The 18,655-nt window shown below is 41.2% G+C and overlaps 3 protein-coding genes across 8 annotated transcripts in view; 1 reads left to right on the top strand and 2 right to left on the bottom strand.

Moving 5' to 3' along the window:
* Positions 1–612: 612 nt before the first annotated feature.
* Positions 613–4,296, bottom strand: hemgn (hemogen). Of its 2 annotated transcripts, none has more exons than XM_079729388.1 (5): positions 4,144–4,296; positions 3,089–3,164; positions 2,503–2,593; positions 1,389–2,059; positions 613–1,047 (listed from the first exon to the last, which is right to left on the bottom strand). In XM_079729388.1, the coding sequence occupies exons 2-5, from the start codon at positions 3,150–3,152 to the stop codon at positions 941–943; spliced, it is 933 nt and encodes a 310-aa protein (XP_079585514.1). In that variant the 5' UTR covers positions 3,153–3,164; positions 4,144–4,296; the 3' UTR covers positions 613–940. The 2 variants fall into 2 exon arrangements, with proteins under 2 accessions (XP_079585514.1, XP_079585515.1); XM_079729389.1 differs by having other exon boundaries at positions 2,515–2,593.
* Positions 4,297–5,011: 715 nt separating this feature from the next.
* Positions 5,012–10,288, top strand: anp32b (acidic (leucine-rich) nuclear phosphoprotein 32 family, member B). Its single transcript, XM_079729391.1, has 7 exons — positions 5,012–5,676; positions 7,866–8,015; positions 8,104–8,226; positions 8,352–8,538; positions 8,832–8,941; positions 9,084–9,150; positions 9,515–10,288. The coding sequence occupies exons 1-7, from the start codon at positions 5,623–5,625 to the stop codon at positions 9,625–9,627; spliced, it is 804 nt and encodes a 267-aa protein (XP_079585517.1). The 5' UTR covers positions 5,012–5,622; the 3' UTR covers positions 9,628–10,288.
* A 1,222-nt stretch (positions 10,289–11,510) lies between these two features.
* Positions 11,511–18,655, bottom strand: part of coro2aa (coronin 2Aa) — a 31,108-nt gene continuing 23,963 nt past the window's right edge. For 4 of the 5 annotated variants that reach the window (XM_079729383.1, XM_079729381.1, XM_079729382.1 and 1 more), the window contains 7 exons: positions 18,244–18,360; positions 17,370–17,474; positions 17,178–17,274; positions 15,775–15,887; positions 15,198–15,288; positions 14,191–14,441; positions 11,511–13,784 (listed from right to left, as the gene is read on the bottom strand). In XM_079729383.1, the coding sequence (XP_079585509.1) occupies positions 13,656–13,784; positions 14,191–14,441; positions 15,198–15,288; positions 15,775–15,887; positions 17,178–17,274; positions 17,370–17,474; positions 18,244–18,360 (903 nt within the window). In that variant the 3' untranslated portion in view covers positions 11,511–13,655. The remainder of the gene's footprint in view (positions 13,785–14,190; positions 14,442–15,197; positions 15,289–15,774; positions 15,888–17,177; positions 17,275–17,369; positions 17,475–18,243; positions 18,361–18,655) is intronic. The other variant, XR_013811575.1, reaches the window with a different exon arrangement.

The following is an 18,655-nucleotide window of genomic DNA, read 5'->3' as shown; positions in this document are numbered from 1 at the left end:
TCTTTATTTTTACTGCTTGAGTAGACATTTTTATTGAATGAAATTATACGTGTTGAAGAAACAAATTCCACAGCAATGAATGAATGACAACCGAATAAAATATAATGTGAATTTGTTTTAAAAGTTACGCATTTCTCCCATCTAAAAACGCCGAAAACCTGCACGCTAGAGGGTGACACTGGACACAATATATTGAATATATGAATATGGGTGGATGAAAGGGACTTATTGTTTAGAATTTGTTGACGGTGTGTACACTGTGCATACTCACTGAATGCCTTTATTTGATGACGTATGTAATTCCTGTTAGAAATTCAATCTCTGATCTTGTTGATCCATATGTTTTTATTTTTATTTAAATTAACCGTAATATTATGCAGCATATGAATACACAAAAACTACAAGACATTGCTAGTCAAAAAAATATCCGTAAATATGTTTATGCATGTCTCCGTTTTATTGTTTAAATTGGAAATATGTTAACACTGTATCATTTTTCCTGACTCCTGATGCAAAGGAAGTATGTCAAAGACAACATTAAAGAGGATCATTTTGAATGGACCCCTGTTTAATCACAATTAGAAACCACAAAAAGTGAACTTCTACAAAACGTAACATTTCAAAACACTATTTTATTATTATTTGCAGTAACTGGTTTCACATGAACAAGTTTACAAACAAAATTATAAAAACAAATTTGACTGAAAATAATAAGTTTGTCTTTGTTTTTAAAATAATTTAAAACTACATCATTATCAGTTAATTCGTAAAGCAAAAAAGCTAAATACAATTTAAATGCAGTACAATATAAGGCCTCAGAATAAAAAAAAGATTAATATAAGCCTTTTCAAAGCATTGCCATTTTTGAATAGTCTACAGCCAATTTTGTAGAAAGCCCTTGAGAATTCTCTTCAGACATCATCAGAAACCTCATTTTAAATTATTCATCTGTGAAATATCCTTGAGTGGTAGACAGGGAGGTCAACAGAGGAGAGGAGAACATGGTGCTCTGAGCCACAGCGGGTGGAGATGGTCCCTCAACCGAATCTACCAAACACAGAAAACAAACGTGAGGATAAAATACATTACAAGCTCTTATAAAATGTGGGTAAAGACATCAGATATCAGGTAATCCTGTGCACCTCAAGTGGAAGAGTACAGCGATTACGCATACAGAGTTAGGGCTTTGATGACCACAGGCGTCCCCCATGCTCAGACATGTATGCACTGATTTTGTGCGACACTTTTGGACCACCAGATGCCATATATTTATCATTAAATACAGCATAACATCCTTCCCACGTACTTCATATTATATTTCACTTTTGCACGAAAAGTGCTTTACGTATAAAGTTAGATGGATAAAAGTGCTAGCAGGGCAGCCTTACCAGTTTCCAAACGGTTCACAGCCTCATCCTTCTGTGTCAAGCAGACATCCTCCATCTCATCGGGCCCCAAGTCTTCGATGGTGACCTGGCCTTGAGCCTCCATGGTGCTGGACTCGGTGGTGTAGACAAGAGCAGAGGATGCTGGGGCAGGAGCTGGGGCTAGGGCCAGCAGGGGCCCAGCTGACACAGGAGCCTCCACTGGGGTCTCACTTTGACTTTGACCAGAGGAAGGGGGCAAGGGAGGACTTTGGGTGGATGGGGCTGGAACAGTGGGCTCTGAGACAAAGTTGGGGGCTGGGGTAGGGGTTTGGGTAGGTGCCTGGGCCGGGGTATGGTTCAGGGTCAGGGTAGGAGCTGTTTGGAATAAATTAAAATAAGAGGCTACGACGGGGGTCTCAACTGAGGTAACATTGAGTGGCGGAGCTGGGGTAGTGGGGAGGTACGCTGGAGCAATCGATCGGGAGTAGAAGGTGTCGGCTGGGCCAGCCTCCACTGCCTCAGGTAATGATTCTTCAGCAGGAGGTTTGGGAGCCTGCTGCACTTGCTCCTCACCCTTCTCCTTTTCCTCGATCGGGAGAATCTCGAATAGGTTCTCAATCTTCCTTGGTCTCCCCCTTCTCCCAGTGCCACTCCTCTGCTCTCCCCTTGCTCTTCTCCTCTTGCTCTCGACCCTGACAAAGGGAGAGAGCAGAAGCATTGATATGCTTCTCTTTTGCACTGGTGTTCACACAGTCAATAGTTTAAAGTTCCTCCACCAGATCCAGATCTTTCGTTGGGAGACAGAAGAACAGCAACCTTTGGTTTCTCCTCACTACCTATTCAATATGAGCCATGGGGTTGATAAGCCAACACTCGGCTGATAATGAATATTTTCTATGTAGTGTTCATTTGGGAACATTTTTTTGTTAAAGTAAAGAAAAATGCACTTTGTGAAATCACTTTGCTTCGCAGAGATTAGCTTTTTTTCTTTTTCAATCGACCATCGAAGTAGCCATTTTATTTTGTAAAAATGTGGAAGAAAACATTCCTCATTGGAATATCTAGCAAACCATGATCATCCCCTAAATATGTGAAGCTGTTACTATTGTGGACTGGTCTCTTTGACCAAATTTACCCATAAACCCACTGCTTAGTCTCCTTTTCCTCCGCCTCGGCTTTCCTCTTCCGGAGCAGGTCTCGGTCCCGCAGACGGCGAAGGATCCCAACTATTAAACAACAACTCATAAGAACTACAATGCAACTTTCAAGAACTACAATCCAAAGTATAAGAACTACAATACAAAGCATAACACCTACAATATAAAGCATAAGATCTTCAATACAAAGCATCATATCTACAAATATACAGTACAAAGCATGAGAGTTAGAATGTTAAACATAAGAATTACATTATGAGCATAATGACTACAATGCAATTCAGTATACACTGAATGAGTTCTAGAGCCTTTGGTCTACTCTGCTGGAAATACAGTGGATAGTAGTATTGAATAGTGCAAATGCACTAGGCTCTATTTTTGTTTGATTTATAGTACTAATAATGTACGTTTTCCAATTATATTGTCCACATTGACTTATCATTTTCACATAGAAAGTCAAGACTTGAATGCAAACCATCAAAATGGTCAGCTTCAGTGGTAAGATCATAACTCTCTACTGAGGCTGTCAAGCAAACTTCATTTTAAATGAAAGGTTGACGTTACCTCGGTTTGTTTCAGGTTCTTGGCAATCCAACACCTCATTGTCCATATTCAAAGTCTCATCCATTTAAGAATAGTCCTGGGAATAATGAATAAATATTAGGCCTAAAACTCATTCGGGGCGAAAAAGCGCAAAAATGAGAACGGATAAGCTGCGTATTTTGTTTTCACAGTCCGTACAGAATTATCTGGTTAAACATTACCATAATGGCAAGATCGTTTCTTATCTTATTTGTAAAGGTGGCGGAGTTGGCACGATTCCTAAAGCCAAAAGCACACTCCATGGACCTGAGTGTACTTCAGCATATCGAGTGTGTGTGTGTGTGTGTGTGTGTGTGTGTGTGTGTGTGTGTGTGTGTGTGTGTGTGTGTGTGTGTGTGTGTGTTTGGTGAGGGTTGTGTAACAGTGTGTCAAACATTGTGTGGTCAGTACGAGTTTCCCTGTTGATTAAAAGTGGGAATTTTCATAAATGTTATAATAATCAATAACCTAATATATTTTTCTAGATCCTGTCAAAAAAGATTACGCAAATTGTTTCAAAAGTGTTTCAAATGCAGGATCTTTAAAAAAGCAAAAAATGTTGGATGTGATGAGAGGATTTAAAAAAAAAGACGAGGCAAATGTTATTCAATTGTCGCGCTACAGCCATCTTATCATTAATCCCGGGCGACCCAACTCTGGGTGTGTTCACAATCTTCTAACAGCACATTGAAGCTGCATGGGTCTCCGTTTGAGCAACAGGAGACCACCTGTTCAAAAAACGCTAGCGGTCCATCAACTTAATGTATCTTATTGCAGACTACCAAAACTCAAGTATATGGTATTCAATGTTTACAAAATATACATTAAAATGTTGACATATTGATTGATTAGGCCTAGTTTAAACAGAATAAATATATGTATTTAAATGCAAGGAATCCAAGTAGGTCATAGGTATAGAATACAGTGCAATGCAATGATGGATGCTTTCACTTTTTTTATTTGTCACAGCCTAAATACTCAGTTTACATACCGTCACTTAATGACAACAAACGGGTTCATTCATATAGGCTATGTACCTTGTGAGAAAGATGAGGAAAACAGCCACTTCCAATGAGGTCCGGCTCAGCGTGGTTAAGTGATGACTGGCAACCTTTTAGTCCTCTGTTGACATTCTCAAAGACCCACAAGCACTGAGCATCCCCAAATACTGGCACCTTTCAATATGTCTGATTATTATCAAAGTCGACCGTTACACTCAAAACGAGTTAACAGTTCTGCCAAAATCCGCTGATCTAGTTGTGTTAAGCGTACAAAAAAGCGAGAAGATGTTACTCCATTGCCCTCTGCTGGTTTATTGGATCCATTACAATTGAATGGCATGGAAAAAAATATAAAATTTAATTCGTTTTTCAATAATTAAAGTCCAAGAGGCCCTTTCACACAGGCATTAACGTTCAACAAACCAACAATATTGTTATACATTGCTCTACAATAATGATGCATTGCATCGAGCCATGGCACATAAACTCCACACACCAAAAACAAGCCATTTACTGATAATGTCACAGGAACAAGTATTTCCAGAATTTGACATAATTTACACTGCCATATGTATTACGTGAACTTAAGTTTGGAGCAATTTGGCGAAGTGGATGTGGAGGCACACAAGCATACTTCTGCTTGAGGGATCTTGAGCCTAAGCAGGAAGCTATGGGGAGGGGGGCAACCCACCCCGAGCATATAAAACGCTCTCTTCACTGCAAACCCAAAACCCATCCTCCATTACTTTGTCTATCAGCCCAAGTTAAACATACACTTAACATAGTAAAATGGAGTGACAAAAACGAGATTATCATCGAATAATTTGTGCATTATTTATTCATAATTTCCCCCAATTTGCTACACAAATATTACAGAAAATACAAGTGTGTAATACATTTATAATTTACTACTGCCTTATAGAAAGGCAACAGGTAGAATACCAATATATATCATATGCTTTAATAAGGTTTGACATGATAGATGATAGTTAATATCATCGGCAATCGAATATTCAACAGCATTCATCAAAAAAATACAATAATAGACAGATTACCTATGCAAACAATATGACCTACTTAATACGGTAAATGCATTTTATTTATTTGTTGAAATAAATGAATGTTTACCAACACCCTGTGAATATATACAATCAACCTGCAAGATAATTAGGTGCCTGTGAATTTGTCATTTTCTCATTTGTCATTATAGCACTTACGTTCTACAAATGAATTGCACCATAGTACCGCTTTGCTTCGGGGCAGCGTCATGTTTTGTGACTGCATTGCCTTATTTAACAGGCGATGGGCGTTTCTGGACAGCGGTGGCGCTGTTGAGCATATATTTTGTTTCAGTCCCGTTTCCCTCCATGGTTTCTCCTCTCGCCGACTAACTTAGCGTTTGGTTCAGTTCATTATACAGTCCCATATTCTCCCTCCATTAGGGCATCTCTCTGCCTTTGGACTGAAATTTACACCAAAACCCCAGAGAGAAAAGTTTAACTTTCATAGGGCAAGATGAATATGAAAAAGAGGATCCACTTGGAACTAAGAAACAGGACACCGTCTGATGTAAGTCGTGCTTTTTAAAACCAAACCTTAGTTTTCAGGCTAGCCTTGCTAGCTAACTTGCTACTTTTTTGCTTTCTGAGTGACCTGTGTAGCTAACGTAATGGTGACCACATGGGCTTTAGATTGTGTTTCTCTAGTATAAATAGGGTAGAAAATCCTGTTAACAAGGTTAATACATTGTACTGTTCTAGATTGGGCGTGAAGGGGCAGCAAGACAAGAAAGGCTATATTCAATCGTTACTTTCAAAAGCCGATTCTCCAGCTTGCTGGCATTATTGCAGTGTTTTAACCGTTTCGCAGCCTCCCTGCTCGATGGTGCACACACAGCTCGGTCCCATTTAAACGTTTTGGTCCCATTTATAAACTTGTATATACATCGGTATTTCAGTGCGTTTCCGTCCCTATGGCGTTTGCCTATACGATTCATTTTATGTAGACCATGGGCGCCATGGTGATAGAATAATGGAAAGGGATGCCTTTTATCAAAATGTACTTTAAAGTCTCGCATACGCGTATCATTTTAAGGTTATTGCAGAAAGACCAAGTAACGTGTCGAAGGAAGTGTAATATCTCTTCATTCGTAGGGGTTTAAGACCTACATTCAGCTACGCCAACAAACAAAAAAATGTCACTTGCTTCGAGTCAACCAACCACATATTCAACATTTACCAAGCTGCAATAACCAACTAAAGCTGGTCGATATCGGCATGCATTCGACCGCTTCGTCTCGTATAGTCAGTGTTGTTTTCATATTTGGACGCTTCAATTAACAAGTAAAGGGAGTGTACAGTAGGCAAATTCCGCCAAATATGTAGCCCCCCGTTTCGCCGAGTACCCTGCACGCCTGCGATGCTTTCAATAACAATGGCAAACAACAAATTCGTAAACTCTGCCGTGTGAGTAAAGTATCAACCCCACCAGATTATTCCGTACAAATGGTACCCACAGCGGTCAGCTCGTATTGGTTCCCGCCATATTGCCCTCTTTGCAACAATAATATAAATATGAATAATCGACTGCATTGTAAACATAACGCCACTATATGAATACGAGTCGTCCGTTTACGTATGTTCGTAACGTTATAACACCTGTACGCTTTTATTGGTGAACGACGGTTCGTGTTCGCCAGTGACTGGAGCCAGCCGGCTCGAGTGACACGAGCCCCCGTGCGTCGCGCTCGACGCCCGGGCAGCAAAGCGTGGACAGTCGTCGTTTCTCGGTTATCATGCAGAAAATAACACCACTCGACATCGAAATGGTTTAAATCGATGTATAAACCATCGAATAAACATTGTAAAAACAGTCTGCCCCTATTGGAAGTGTTCAGAGAACTGCATACTGTGTCTCAGGAATCGCCATGTTGTCATTCTGTCGTCTTTGAAGCTCTGGAGAAAGGAACTCTCTCCATCTTTGTTTTTACTAAATTTCCGTCCTGAATATTTCCTTCGCCATTCGCATTCATTCGACGATACAGCCAAACAAATAGCCGTATCGGTCGTTTGCTCGACGACAAAGCACTCCACTTTCCTCATTACGTCGAGTTTCTGACTTTTGGGAAGATATATTACGAATGTTCTCCACCTTTCCGCTGTTGTTGGGTGGTTAATGGCGGGCAGACGAGCCTCTCCTGCAGCTCCTCCACTGCACGACAGCGTTTAAAAGGGCAATGGCTAGCCTGTAGCGGGCTTGCTAACAAAAATCATTGCATTTGTCATTAGCGCCTGCATCACCAGGCCAAGATAATGTTGAGCTATTCTTCTTCGTGACTAAAACCAATGCCCGACCTGTTTAGCTTGGACAAATAGTGCATTTAAACACTGTTTTGTAGATTACACGTTGCTTTAGCCTTTTACTCTCGCTTCCTCACTTGAGATTTTTGATGTTTGGCAAAAACTTTCGAACATTTTCTGGAACACACGATTGCGCAAACTGTAACTGAAGGGCTGGTGTCTTTGTAAACACCTCCTTTATGTACATGCCACCATTTGATTAATGTACATTCAAAAAAAATCTGGAAACGTAAACTGTTATTGTGTGTTCTAAATAATGTTAAACTAACATTATTACATGAATTAAAAAAAAATAGAATATTTCAGTTTTAGTTTACAAAAATGATGTGAATTTTAAAATTGAAATAACATATTTACTTTTACTTGTTAATTGAAAACATTGCTTTTCCTTTTCCACAGGTACAAGAACTTGTTCTTGACAACTGTCGATCAAATGATGGAAAAACGGAAGGCCTCACAGCAGAGTTTGTCAACTTGGAGTTCCTCAGTTTGATAAATGTCGGTTTACTGTCTGTCTCCAACTTGCCCAAACTAGGAAAACTGAAAAAGGTAATGTTCATTCTGGTATCTCGTAAACCTTTGTTTATCGGTTCATAATGATCTTTTGCTAACATTGCAATCTTTCCATTTATTTCAGCTGGAGCTGAGTGACAACAGAATCAGCGGTGACCTCGACGTTTTAGCAGAGAAACTCCCCAACCTCACACATCTAAATCTTAGTGGAAACAAGCTTAAAGACATCAGCACGTTGGAACCCTTGGTAAGTCTCCAATCCCCAAACACAAAACCAATTATTAAGACTTAATATGAAATATAGAATTCATTCTAACCCTCATTTTGATACACAGGAACAGTCTGTGACCTGATATTCTTTCTCGTTTACAGAAAAAGCTTGGAAACCTGAAGAGCTTGGACCTCTTCAACTGTGAAGTGACGAACTTGAGTGACTACAGGGATTGCGTGTTCAAGCTCCTGCCCCAGCTCACTTACCTGGACGGGTACGACATGGATGACCACGAGGCCTCAGACTCGGACGGAGAGGTGGTTGACGATGACGACGACGACGACGAAGGTCTGGACCTTGGAGAGATTGTGTGATATTTTTCGCAAGGATGCATGTTTGCTTTGTTTTTTATCTAAAGTGAGGTTATTAATTGGGGGAAAATTATGAAATATCATATACACCACTCGTTTATAATTTACATTCAGATGTATGATTATATTTGTATAGTATGTGATGCATAGCAGTACGATACATTTACAGAGATTAAGTGAGATTAAGATTTAATGCCGTGTATTAGATCTCGGATCTGTTACTGCTTTTAGCCCATGACTTACATGCTGTCATGTGACTCAACATTACAGAGGGGGAGGATGAGGAAGATGGAGAGGAGGAGGACTTTGACGAGGATGACGATGATGATGAGGAGGAGGTAGAAGGAGAGGACGATGACGAGAGTGGTGCGGAGGATGAGGTGAATATGTCTCCATTTCCGTATATAGTTGTATACATTTATAGATATTTACAAGGAAATAAAAAAATTTCTATGTAAATATTCATGTTTGCAACATTTAAGGTGTGTGCTACTGGTCATTTAAATGTATTCTTTCAATTAGGAGGAGGACATCGGGCAGGAAGGTGAAGTGGATGATGACGATGACGACGATGATGACGACGAAGATGGTATGCTTAATGTTATTGGATAATACATATATAGCCAGTGATGTCCTAACAAAACGGCTAGGCCATTGATATGTTGAAGTTGCTATTGCTTAATCCAAGTACACACAGGGCTCTTCTCCTGGCTTAGTTCAGCTCTTTGAATCCATTGTAAATCAAACAAAGAGAAGACATCTCTTCATCCAACGGGGGGAAAGGAGGAAGGGTGCCAAGTGTTTGTTTGTTTTGGTTTAAGACATTCTCTAGATTCTTTATTCATTGTTTGCATGTCTGGCCATTCGGTCTCCACTCTGCCAGACGCATGCCTGATGTCTGAGATGACCCTCATCCTGAAAAGCTTGTATTTATAATTTATACTGTCTTGCAGCTGCAGCAGCAACATTAGCAGCAGCAGAAGCCACAAAGGGCGAGAAGAGAAAGCGAGATCCAGAGGATGAAGATGACGACGACGATGATGACGATGACGATGATGACGATTAGGAGGAAAAACAAATTAAACGATCCTACCGAGTTACCAACCCCTCTCCCCCCTCCCCTTCCAGACTCCCTTTGAACCCCAACCCACCTTAATTCACACGGTCCGTTCTGCAATACCAACACCACCCCACCTGTCGCCTCTTCCTGCACCCCCCCTAGCTCTGAGCTCCTGATTGGAGCAAGACTGTATAGGATGGGTGGGCCTAGTGGAGATACTCTTCCCCCCCTCCCCCCTCCTACCTTAACCCATGGATCAGAGAGCCACCCTGCCCTGCCCCCCCCCCCCCCCCAAGGTTCTCAGGCAGCCCCCCCCCCCCCCCCCTCCCCCACTCTGCATTCCTCAATTTCACTGTCGACTCCTCTTTGTGTATCTCCGTGTGAGGACTTTGGGACTGGTATCTAGTTTTGGGTCTGTGCTTTTAATAATTTGTTAAATATTTTGTTATTTCTCTTCTTCCTTTTGTCTTTTTCTTTTCTCCTTTGTTTATTTTTTCCCCCTACCTTCCCCCAATAAGATTATTGCTATAGCAACTGTGCAACAAGCCAGCCATGTTTTTTTGTGTGTGCGTGGCTGGTTGTTGCATAAATCAAGGTTGTAGCTACATTTTTACTTTCTGTATGACAAACAACTTTGTAAATAAAATGTTAACATTTTGCTCTTTTCTCTCCTCTTGGTGTGTATTTTTTTTTATCCGGTGTTAGTTCACTTGAATATTGTACTTTAAACTTTGATATGATGATTAGTTTGTTTGCATAATTCCAATTTAATTATTTTAATTAAGTTCCATGATTGACCATATCCGAAACATCTCACGTACGTGAAAATGGGAGAAAGATTTAACAGGGAAAACTGTTTAAAAAGTACGGCCCTATGAAGGACTGTACAGTCAGCTAGCTTCAAAAGATCCCTGTAACCTTTAGTCCATTCCACGGAAAACGGGCCAGGCAAGCTACGTTTGCAGAGATTAATAATTGTGTTCCATATGTTGAATGGCGTGGGGGGGAAGCCTGTTCTCACCAATTAAAAATATATATAAATGTTGAATGCAAGGGTCTTTAAAATGGAGACATTTACCAAAGTGACACTAGAAAGATATACTTCACTTTACAAATATTTGTTGAGCTGGGCTTACATTTAATGAATCTGAATGTATTTGTTTAATGTTTTGTCGTGCATAACAACAAAGTCTATTGACAGAAATAATCAACTGCATCTTATTTTGCATCTGGCCATGTAGGGGTGTCGGCTAGTTCGATCCCCAGCTCCCCAGTGTTGATGTGTCCCTGAGGAAGACACTTAACCCTAACTGCTCCTGACGAGCTGACTGTCGCCATGGTTGACTCTGCCGTCGGTGTGTCAATGTTTGTATTAACCGATGTAAGTCGCTTTGGATAAATGCGTCAGCTAAATGCCCTAATTGTAATCATTGATACAACTGATTGCCCGTGTCAATGTGTACTGCCACAACATTGTTATACCATCTCAAAAAATAGAAACTGCTATGAAACTGAAGACCTTATGAATCTCTTGTATAATACAGATAGGGCTACAAACTTAATCTAAAAGTTAAATAAGCAAACATATATTAAACTGCCTTGTTAAATTCAATTAATCACAGATAAAATGAGATGGAGGATATTTGTTTTTAATTATTTGGTTAAACCAACATATCAAAATTCAACAATATCAGCTTGTGTTTAGAGTTACTGTGTCGCTTTAAGAGGGTTTCTAAACTCATTCAGCAACATGTACAAATAGAAACCATAAAAATATCAAAAGGTTGGCCTATTCTCATTTTGGACCCCCATTTCATAATTCGATAGTGTTTTAATAAGACTGACCTAGTGCCAAAAGAGACTGGCCAAAAATGAAGACATAGCAAAAGTAGTGAATAAACCATAATTATTTTTATCAAAACATCATCCTCCAAAAAACGTTGACATCAGGGTTATGTTAAATAATTGATGACCAAATTTACTACAGTCCATTCACTTCGTCTTTGTTGTTTAATAATGGCAATAGGCCAATATGAAAAAACAAAACAAATCAACCTTCAGCAAAAGCCAATAGTTTGATAGGCAGTTACCAACAGCCTGGAATGTGAGTGGCAGTGGTCAGAAATCCAGCCCGGAATAGTGGCTATACCAGAAGTGTCCTGAAGGATGTCACAGAGATTAGAGAAACAACGATTTGTCCCAGGCGTGTCTGTTTATGGAGGTGCTGCGACAGTGGTTGTTTTACTAAAGGTTAATAGAGACATAGTGTCTTACAAATACAAGTAAGCAAATACATTATTAGTTAAGCCAGTGTGCCAGTGTGATGACGGGTGTACCATAAATACGGTTTTCAGGCATGGTAAACTCTACAATCTATTCTTCAACCATTTCATCAATTAATAAAAAGTGAAAATACACCGCAGAGCAACATTTGAAGCAGGGACGATTCTCTGGTTTTGGGTGGGCCAAGACAATTGGCAAGCAATTATCAGCGAGTACCAGTTATTTTAATGCATCTTAATCCTCCCCAGGGGCCAGCACCAAAACACAGCTAGCTAGCTACTGTAGCAAACGTACCTGGGTTGTAGTGCGTGATGACGCCGGAAGCTGGAGCACATGGGCTGTAGTTTAGTGCAGGAAACATTTTCATAAACATTTAAAAAGCAATTTGGACTTAAGGATAATAGCCAAAATGAAAAAATTGTAATATATTTAAGCAAGATAATGGAAAGCATCGCTATATATTAAACTTTGTTTTATAAAAAGGTCATTAAAAACCATTTGCCCCAATTTAAAACACCTGTCCAAATACACACCAATAAAAAAAAGATATTGAACGGAATATATAAATATTCCTGCATTCCAGAGCATCCATATAAAGTTGTTAAATAAATCCTTGACATTAACATACTTGTATGTGAACAAATGTACTTCCCTGTCATTCATAAGGACAATGGCTTTAAAATGTCTTCACAGTGGCTGTACAACATCACAAACTGATATAATATATGTTTACATAATATTGCATGCTGTTTTTTAAATTTATTTTACACATTTGGCTTGGTTATTGGAGATGGATTTCCCTTTGTTTTTGTCCAAAATAATAAAACATAATAAATAAAGCAATAAAAAATAACATTTTAACATGCCTTGATGTCATTAAGCTTTCAGGATGGTTGCTGTAAAATCAAAGCATATCAAATGTTCCACTATATTCCACTAGTCGTTGATTTTTTGTACAGTCATTTAAATACATACTCTTCTTTATGCAGCGCTTGTGAAGCTTTGGAACATAATTCCCTGGTTCCCCCCTGGACTCACTCTCCTCTCGCACACTAAAAACGTCTTTCATTAATGACATCAGACCTCTACTACCACTCCTGTGTTCACACACAGTAGTTGAAATAAGCCAAAAGTACAAAGCATAAAAATATGTTCAGTGTTACCTTACATTCAAAACTGATGTCTCCTGCCATACCGGTGCGTCCGTTAATCTAAGAGGCACATGCGTCCAACCTTGGTCGATTTCTTATTGAAAGGTATTTTAAAAAACTAAAAGTTCCTGAAAGTTTGCATAGCGAGTCAATGTTAACAACGTGTGTGTGTGTGTGTGTGTGTGTGTGTGTGTGTGTGTGTGTGTGAGGGCCAGTAGGTGGGTGTGGTCGGGAGGGGGGGGGGGGTAAGAGCGTATGTACATAGCAAACCTAGTTGTGCCTTTTGTGCAGCATTGTCTAAAGCTAATATTTTATAACATTTGTTTGAAAAAAATAATATCCCTGTAAACGCTTGCACGCAAGCACGCACACACACACACACACACACACACACACACACACGCACACAGAATCGAACAGGGTGTGGTATATTGATTGCTTTTGGTTGGATTTTGGCTTTGGATTAGGCTCCCTCATCTCAGAGGACCAGGAGAGGGTAGTCAGTGGAGGCAGGAAAGAGCCGGCCCACACGTTACGATGAATCGGTCCAACCTGAAGAACAGTCTGCGTCTGAGCGGGCCCTGTTGGCTCTCATGGGCTTTAGGAGTGCTGGGTGTTCTTGACGTTGTTGATCTCAAGCTCCAGCTGCATGATGCGGACGTCTCTCTGGTTCAGAAGCTCCCGCAGCCGGCGGATCTCCTCCTGTTGCTTGTGGAACTTCAGCCGCAGCTGTAGAGCACACACACACATGCATGCAAACACACACACACACATGCACACACGCATACACAAACACACACACACACACACAAACACATAGATGAAGACGCAAACACACACACACACACGCACACACACACACAAACATAAAAACACATATATGCATGCAAACGCACTCACACATATTAACGCAAGGACAGACACGCACACAGTAACACATACACATGCAAATGCACAAACACAGATGCACGCAAACGCACACACACACAAGCATATTAATAAAGAAAATCCATCTAATCATACAATTGCCAGATACCATCATGCTGATAACCAAAGATGAAGAATTTAATATTCCAATCAGATCTCCACCCATTAGAATTCAGGTAGGCATCCACCAGTTTCACAGCTATTGTACCTCGTTCTCTGTCTTTGGGGGCGAACAAAGGGCCGGTTCCTGTCCGTTGCTCAATGGACTGCCGTCCTCTTGTCCCTTATCATTGCCCCCATCCTCTTTGGAACCCTTGGTGCTGTCCAGCTGCCCCTGGATGTAGGAGAGCTGCAGGAGGCCCGGCCTGCTCTGGGACCTGCGGGTGTCCACGCCCTTGACCAGGCTCAGGTAGGAGTCTGCTACTTGACTCCCAGGCTTCAGGTTTACCAGCACTGGGTCTGGAGGTCAGATGCAAGATTAGGCAGGAAAACAGATGGGTGGGAGGGGCACAAAAGCATAATACAATAAATACAATTGGGACGGTGTTTGACTTCTACCCAAAAGGTTAAAAGTTTCTGGTGAAACATTTATTTAGTTGTATGAAGAAATACGCTATCGGAACTAGCTTGCTAGTTTGCCAGCATAGGAAGCCCGATAGAAAGATCTAGCCTATGGAATATGAGCTATTGTTTAAAAGCCACCTAGCTGATACAGAGACTATTTAGAGCTCCATTTAATATGCAATTAAACAACCTTTCCGCCAGTGTACGTGAGACTGTCTGAAGGGGGCAGTTAAGTGCTAACATTGACTAATAAAGTTTATTCATATCTCTAATAAAAGTATTATCTTGAAGCCACATTGATTGTCACAATAAATAGCATGCCCCCAGTATAGCATTCCCATTTTCCCAATTCCCCTTTTTCATAATTTAAAACAAAAGAAGAATGGTAAAGTGTAGAAGTACTCCTGGCTGTTTGAGCCTTCCGTTCATCTCTATAGCTGCGCTCCACAAGAGCCACAGTTCTTATGTCTTAATGAGCCTCCTAGGCGCATGAGAAGGCCATCTGAATACCGACGATGATGACCATCCACACAGATCGGCAAATCTCACAGGTCAGAAGAAGTATGGCTTGACTTATTCGATTAATTGAAAAATTATGAATCTATTTGAGTGGTGCGCACACACAGACACACACACATGCACGGTGTTTACCTCTTTTGACACCGTCGATCCACTCCCGTGAGGTCATGGCTGGAATGTTACCGGGGGTCATGGGATATATGTCTTCTTGGTAGGACTCCGACTGCAAAGCACAGTCGCCAAACCATGAAACATACATAATGGTTTCTGGGGGAAACTATTATTCAATATTTTAGCAGATGCTTTTATCCAAAGCAATGTGCAGTGAGGTAGGGAGCAGGTAGGGGTTTAAGCCAAACTTAAATGCGAGAGCAGGCATGAACCAAAAATTATATAATCACCACCCATGCGCACATTTCCTACATTTGCCGTGTGCCGTGCGACTATAAAAAGTTCCGCAGTTAAGTTACGGCAAAGCATGGGCCTGCATGGACTGCATGCAAACTTCCCCAACCGATCATCACGGTGACTTAAAATTCCACTTTAGGCAGCTCGCTCAAAGTAGACCTGCAGATGGACTGTAGGCATTGTGGTGTGTGTTTGTGTTTGTGTGTGTGTGTGTGTGTGTGTGTGTGTGTGTGTGTGTGTGTGTGTGTGTGTGTGTGCGTGTGCGTGTGTGTTTGTGTATGTGTGTATGTGGTTCTCTCACCCTGCGGGGTACAATCATGGAGACTGGTTCGATGAGGCTCTTGGTGGTCACCAGCTTGTAGAAGCGGAAGACCTCGCACGAGGTGACGTCCAGCCCCCTCTTGGGCATCACGCCTGGGGGAGGGGGACAAGCAGCGGGAGGGGGGTTATAGAGGAACACACCAGGAGCTTTCTCTTTGGCGGTCAGTAGACATGTATTAGGCTTGGCATCGGGTGGCTTAAAGATACTGTGGTGTGTTTACATCGAGAGCATGTTTTAGTCACACAAACCTTTAGAATAGGTAATGTGTTACCTAATCAACCCCTATTGCTACTACTTACTTATAATTAGTACTTCGAACAGATGCTTCATTGAAAGAGATTTACAGGCATTTCAGATACATGGTATTAAGGAGCAGGTAGTGGTTAGGCCAGCATACAGTTAGGCCTCAGAGATCAGGGATCGACCCCAAAACCTTTCAAGCTGGGATTCAAAGCTGACACAATCTTTGGTTACCCTTCTCTGCTGCCATCATGTTCCAGCCAGTACTTCCCCTTGTGATATAACAGGTTTAATTTGTCATGCACAGTATGGTATTCAAAGTGGTTTGTCAACTGACTATGATTTAAAAGTCTCTCTTATAGTGTAAGCCTCGGCCCTATTGACTGGCTAAAGTATTATTATTTAGAAATGGGATTTTACTGTATTAATGAAATGTTGATAAATATAGTAATAACATTTGAATCCTTCTGTATGGCTCAAATAGATTTATTTCTTATTAAAATGTAGGGTCTAGGTAAAACATATTAAATCATTCTTAGTCTTGACTTAAACCATTGTGTGTATACTCAATGCCAGTATACCGTATGCCTCTTTCAACATAGCCACAGTTGTTATATGTGACCGATGTGCAGTCGGATTCGTGTGTTCGTAGTGCTTGTTGTTCAGCCTCTTTTGGATATTCAAATACCGCAGATCTATTTGCACATGAAGTTCTCTAGTAGATACAAAAGCATTACCCACACAGACCCGATTTATGATGACAACCTTAATCCATAGTATACTATAATATCAGACCACAGGCATACAGAATTGAATATATGAACGCCCCCATTGTGGTAGTTCTCTGGAATGTTCTCTGGAACTGCCAGCCAGAGGAACTGAGGGCATCACGATCTGTCAATATTAATATAACAAAATCTTGAAACTGACCTCTTTAGTGAAGCTTACTTCTAATCCACTAATCATGTGGTATGTGGTCTAAATATTATTTATTATTTTATGTTGATATTTTAAACTCATTGAACTTATTATTCTAGTTCAGCTGTTACCTTCATCCACCACGTTGTACTGCTGTATTTAGAGGTGCTTTCTAAATACGGTACGAGTGACCCAGATGTACAGGACGTCGCGTGGGGCCTTACCCATTCCTTTCTGAGGCAGCAGCGAGCGGTAATCCGTGAGATAGTGCAGGTAGGGCTTCTCCACGCTGATCTCATAGTACCGGAAGCTTGCGTCGCCCTGGCACACAGGGCATGGCGACATGCATTAACGCCCGCTATGGATCACCACTTCATGATCATTTTATAATGACAGCTGGGGTGTGTGAGACCCACCTTGCCCACGATGTACAGCATGTGTGTGTCGGGGTCGTAGAAGGGGAACAGGATCCCCGACCCGCCGTCCAGGTCCTCTTGTAGCAGAGGCACAGAGAGGTCGTCCTGCGCACGTGCATGCACACACACACACACACACACACACCCCCACACACACACACACACACACACACACACACACACACAAACACACACACACAGACATATATGCTCCCGCAAACACACACACACACACAGTTGCATGCACACACAGTTGCACGGACACACATACAGACACACACATGCACGTGAACAGTCAATGGCTGTTGTTGTGAATACCAGTCCACCATTAATGCATCAACATCATCTCTAGAGCAGGGCTCTATCACTAATCCCTACTGACATAATCCTCAACCCACTTGTCCGCATCGAAATGCAACACAGGACATTTCAAAGACGCACTAGTTCACGTATCTAATGTTTCTACTAAGAAGGTCACCACAACACAACATAATTATTTAATATCAAATGACGTTGGTCACCACCTGCGTATATCTTGCTGTCAAATTCAAAACTGTGTCAGCCAATTTGTCCACCAGATGGCATAGTTTCACCAATTCATGAGAATCATCATCATTCAACAAATCCTTTTTATAGTTTTCTTCCCATCTATAATTTCTCATCCACATGTCCCGCTGAGGGCTCCTAGTTAATCTTTGGTTCACAATACTAGCTAGCGGTGCTAACTACATATTCCTCCTTCTAACACTTCTAACGGTGTAGTTTTAGTTAAACGAGTCGTTCTGGTGAACAACTAACATTCTTCCGCTGTCGTCCAGCAGCATAGCCGTGTGGCTTGCAGTGGTGGAGGTCTGTCCTGCATGGGCAGTCCTACCTGCTTCCACAGAGCTATCTGTCGGACGTTCCAGATCGAGGTTCCTGTGGTCAGGATCATCTTTAGGTTGCCCAGGATCAGCACCTTGGCAGCTCTGTGGATCTTGGTCTTAGACTCCTATGGACAAAAGGAATGTGTCAATGTTGTTCACTGAAGATGTTGTGCACTGAGGATAGGTTTTTCAGTGTAGTTTTGTAGTGTTTATTGCTTTCAATTTATACCTATTTGTATTTAACTAGTGTCCTTGTCTTGTTGCTGTGCCAACCGCATTTCCCACCTGGGATCAATAAAGTGTGACCTCACTTAAGTGTCAATTAAACTTTATAGTATAATATGTTATTTGGTGGACCCTTTCATGCAAAGCGTCTTGTGAGTGCTTCCATTCCTAGCATGGGTTGCCCTATTTGGAATC

This window comes from Pollachius pollachius, assembly GCF_949987615.1.
Source record: "Pollachius pollachius genome assembly, chromosome: 2".
Taxonomy (NCBI): Eukaryota; Metazoa; Chordata; class Actinopteri; order Gadiformes; family Gadidae; genus Pollachius; species Pollachius pollachius.
This window is presented reverse-complemented; position numbering and strand designations above follow the sequence as displayed.